At 38.4% G+C, this 4,834-nt stretch overlaps 1 protein-coding gene across 1 annotated transcript; it reads right to left on the bottom strand.

Annotated features, from left to right (window-relative positions):
• Positions 1-778: 778 nt before the first annotated feature.
• Positions 779-1,811, bottom strand: LOC122049017. Its single transcript, XM_042610518.1, has 4 exons — positions 1,715-1,811; positions 1,590-1,645; positions 1,154-1,517; positions 779-1,047 (listed from the first exon to the last, which is right to left on the bottom strand). The coding sequence occupies exons 1-4, from the start codon at positions 1,788-1,790 to the stop codon at positions 881-883; spliced, it is 663 nt and encodes a 220-aa protein (XP_042466452.1). The 5' UTR covers positions 1,791-1,811; the 3' UTR covers positions 779-880.
• Positions 1,812-4,834: the final 3,023 nt, after the last annotated feature.

Below are 4,834 nucleotides of genomic sequence, written 5' to 3'. Positions count from 1 at the left end.
GTAAGTCGAATGAAGGAGGGATCTCCAAGCAAACTCAATTGGTTGGAGGTTAATCTTAGTAGTTTGAAAAGTTTAGATGACTCATAGTCGATCAAACTCTATGGCTAAAAAATATAATATTTTTATTCAAGCAACAATCAATTGGAGATTTTATCTAATCAGTTGGATAAAATATATAAGTGATTGACTAGTTAGTCGTTGCATACACAATGACTACTTTTGCAAGGCAAGTACATTTGAGGCATTGAGACTGATTCAATCGACTTAAGTAGGCAAATTATAGTCGTTGCAGCATTGCTTATAAAAGATTTAGGAAGCTTTAAGCTAACATGGTTCTAAGAAATGCATTCCTAAAGTCATATATTGTTATGCCTATATTGCTCAAAGGTCTCCAAGAGGTTGTAAAGCTTTTAACTCAAGCTTTATGCAATCTCTTTTACTAAACAATAACATTGTCAACATCATAATCATGGATTGTAAGAGACAAGATTAGTAGAATTGTTTTGGGGTGTCTTACCGGATAAATCATACGCCGTGAAACAAGAATAAGATGCTCGAACGAGTTATATTGTGTTGTTATTACTTATTTCAATTACATCTATAGATGACACAAATAACCTAACACACATAGTGCTCTCTTAGTAGAGCACTCTTGGGACCTCAAGAAAGACATTACCTAGTATTTTGACATCCAATTGATGCACTTCAAAGACTATTGATAGATGCAACTGCAAACAAAATTCTAGTTTCAAAAGATATACTCTTTTTTATCGTATCATTCGACTACAAAAAAGGTAGTCGTAATTGTTTGTATACACCAATTGATATATATGCATTTGTCTATGATTGGATATACTGATTTTCATAGATACAATTAATGCTACCATGAAATTTGGCTTCTCCTATGAATAAAAAGAATGCTAAAAGCAGAGACAACTAAAGTGGCAAAATCTGGCACAGCGCGAACACTTGCACTTGCACTTGCTCTTGCTCTTGATGTGTTTGCATTTGCACTTGCACTTGTTCTTGATGTGTTTGTACGCGGACCTGCGCAAGCGAAATCGAATTCAAGCAAATTTTCAGCTAAAATTATCAATTTAAGTGTGATCTTCAATTCAGACTTATTCAACTGGTTAAGATCAGTTCCTTTTACCTGGCTCAGCCAAATGTGATACGGTGGAATTGGTGGTGGAATTGGTGGTAGAATTGGCCATTCCACGGCATGACATGTTCACTATGGCCTGCACCCCTTGTACAAGCCCGGGGCTGTAGAACGGGAAGCTGCTTAAAATGCCGTCCATGCAGGTGGCCGTCAGCATCATTTGCCCGTAACAGGGAGAGCTACAGAGCGTCATTGTCGTCGCGTTACTATTCGTCGTCGCGTTACTCTTCTCCGTCGTCGCATTGCTCTTCCCGTGTGGTTTCGGCTCAATTGTGGTAGAATTACTCATCGTCCCGTTGCTGCCTGAGCTCCCGTTTGTGTTTATTCCCATCGACATCAGACAGTTATTGATCACCTGGACTTAACAGCTACTGTAAAGGCTAAAATGATGGTGATCAGGAACAAAATTAAGCGCACACACACTTACCATTCGGTTATCGAAACAAAGAGCAGCGTTTGCAACAATCTGAATCGCATCTTGTGCTGCATTCACGTCGTAAATCAGTAATTCATATATACAGAACAGAAGATCCACAACACACAAGCACATACCTTGACAACAGTAGGAAGCTGTGCATAGCAATGCAATAGCGTAGCATACGTGATTTACTGCCGGAGAGTGAGCCATGCATGCAGTTGTATAGCTGAATTACCAGTGAGTAATATCTATGTTTAAGGAAGAAGAGATAGATAGATATATAGTCTCACCTGGAGCTTGATTACAGTCTCACCTACATTAGAGGAGTGTCTCTGGTAATTAGACTTTTCTGTCTATGATTGAGGTGATCCTCGATAAAGTAGGTAGGCAATAACTTAGACCTCCATGAACATGTTTCATGCAAGTCGATCAGTATCGCCAGGTCAACTTTTGATATGGGAGATGGACAGTTTGGTGTACAAACATTCACCAACTCTATGCCTAGAAAAGTATCGATTTGGAGGATAATCAAACCTAATCTACATAGTTTATTATTGGAAGATCAAGAGAGAATAGAGACAGACTTATTGAAAGTCCAAATGCATGCCACTTGGTGAGAAATGTCAGGAGAGGTTTGCTGAAAGCACAAGTTTTTGTACCGTGCAACGCATGGATTGAAGGTTGAAAATTAAAATTTTATTAACTTTGGAATTGTTCAGACTGCTCTACTTGCTCCCAGATTAAGATATTAAATGAATGCTAGAATGGGGGAGTATCAGTGGATCCCTTGTTCGGTCGATCTCTGCTTGTTTTCTAATTTATGATAGCTAGCTCTGTTTTTGTTTGACAGTGAAAAAAAACCATCTTTGTGTTTTGTTATTTAGATTAACTTAACTCCCAGATTTAGATTTCTAATATTTCGAGCGTCACTCTCTCGATGCTACTATCAACTTCGTTGGTGTTTTATCGCGGCACCACCTTTATCTTACATTGCTAGTGTGACGCCGAACATAATAGTGATTATTTTACCGGCTTGTTTGCTAAGAGTACTTGCATAGAAAGACATAGAAAATTAAACAAAAGAGCCGCCTCTAGATTTAGACGAAAAAAAATTTATTTACCAAATAAAAAAAAATCCCAAACATCAACGCAAACAAGTGTTTGAGTAACCTAAAATCTTAAAATTGAAAAAGACAAAAATGACCCTAAAATAATAATAAAAATTATTCAGATCCTTTAGTCGCCTCGGCCTAGTTAAAAAAAATTCATCCTCGAGTTTAGAATTATTACCAGGTGATACCTTAGGAGGAAGATCCTCTCGTATCAACTCTGTAATTATTTATTGTGGATAGATATATGCTAAATATAATGTAACAGGTTTGGCTACTGAAAAATATATAGCAAATGCTCCGATTATCTCTGCTAATCAATCTTTTTAGTGATAAAAAAGTGAAGGACCGGAACAATGTTTATGTTATTGTAAGCAAGTGTATTTCATAACTTCTCTATCTCATCAGAAAATTGATCCCCATGTTTACTTTTCAATAGTCTTTTGTTAAACTAGAACCAGATTCCAAAAGTTTCATAAAGTTTAGAATTTCAATCCAAGGAGCCATGCATGTTGGAATCTGACGCTGAGCAATGCATCAAGCTGACGTTGCATAATTTCTTTAGAAAGAAGCTCACTAAGTTCAGGATGGTCTTTAGCAAGTTTTGAGGAGAATTTGTAAAAGTGTTGATAAAGCCTAGAAGGTTACTAACAACTGACACCTGATAGCGTCCTGAACCTTCAGTATCATCCTCGAATTCATCCTCACCATCACCTTCTTCGGAAAATCTATCATCATCCACCTCCGGCACTTTCCTCCCCAATCTCTCCATTCTCATCTTCATAACCTTCACCTTGCTCATGACCATCAATCTCCCCTTCCGCATTGATGAATCTCCCTAAGCTTCCAGGTTCACTATCATCATCATCTTCTTCTTCTTCTGGAACATCCTGGTCTTCCTCTAATCTTGTCCTCTGATCAAACTCTTCTTCATCTTGGTCTCTTCTCTAGCTTCTCTGATAGAGGCAACTCGAAATCCATGGGAAGCATGATACCCTCCCTATACCATTTGCAGCTGCCCCCACACCAATCTCAATGTCCTTTCATCTTCAGAAATATATGGGTATTCAAAAAATGATTAACCAGACGGATAACATCGAGTCTGGGGTGGGGTGATCGGCCCGGTTCCAAGAAAATTTCCCACTGACCACCATGGTAAATCGAGAAGCTCTCGTAGTGGACCGCCCAGGAACCCAACATCTTTTAGTTGCGTGCCCCATTTGGAAAAAAAATTCCCTCATAGCTGGGGCTCGAACCGCGGGTGTCTGGGTGACAACCTGGATGCCTTGCCGCTGCACCATAGCCCCAAGGGCAATATAAAGAGGTATCCATCACTATATGAAACATCTTCATCAAAATCATCTACCTCGCCACTACCTTCCATGTTGAAGCTACCCAAGAAACGAGAGTCGAAGAGGCACTTTACTTGCGAGCCAAAGCTATTGTCTTCATAGTAAAATCTAATCATCCCTGAAACAAAATTTGAACGTAACTAAAAGGAAGAAAGTGACTCTTACATCTTCGTTTTCATCTTCTCTCAGTCAATGATTTTGATTTTTTTTTTTTTCCTTGTTTGTCATGTGTTCATCTCAAGTGCTCTCACCACACTGACCTTTAAATTTGATGACAACTAATTTCACTTTCACACAATCGGAAACTTCCTTATATTCAAAAATTCTTTCCACTTCATTAACTTAATCAATGGATTCCTCGGTCTGTAACGTATCAGAAAACTTAGGAAGATTAACTAGAAATTTGATATTTTTGTACCATTCCTCTCGACTACGAATTTTGTGATTGCAATAGGGGTTTTCAAAAGTGAAATCAAAATTAAGATAAGGAACTTATAACCTTCAAGATCTCACGCTGCCAAGCACTAAGCTAATTTTGTGATTTGTCTTTGGTAATCTTCAAACCTCTCATCATGGACGTTACGATCACGATGAGAGACTTCCTCAATCGGAATGTCTTTGTGACCATGATCACGACCACGATGACCATCTATCGAATCTGATAACCTTTGATATCGACTAACGCTAAACAGAATAGTGATTATTCTACAAGCTCATTTCCTCAAGGAATTGCAGAGAAAGATATAGAAAATTCGGCAAACAAGGAGGAGCCACCCTAGGTTTAAAAGAAAAG

The sequence above is a fragment of the Zingiber officinale genome, chromosome 2B, assembly GCF_018446385.1.
Source record: "Zingiber officinale cultivar Zhangliang chromosome 2B, Zo_v1.1, whole genome shotgun sequence".
NCBI lineage: Eukaryota > Viridiplantae > Streptophyta > Magnoliopsida > Zingiberales > Zingiberaceae > Zingiber > Zingiber officinale.
This window is presented reverse-complemented; position numbering and strand designations above follow the sequence as displayed.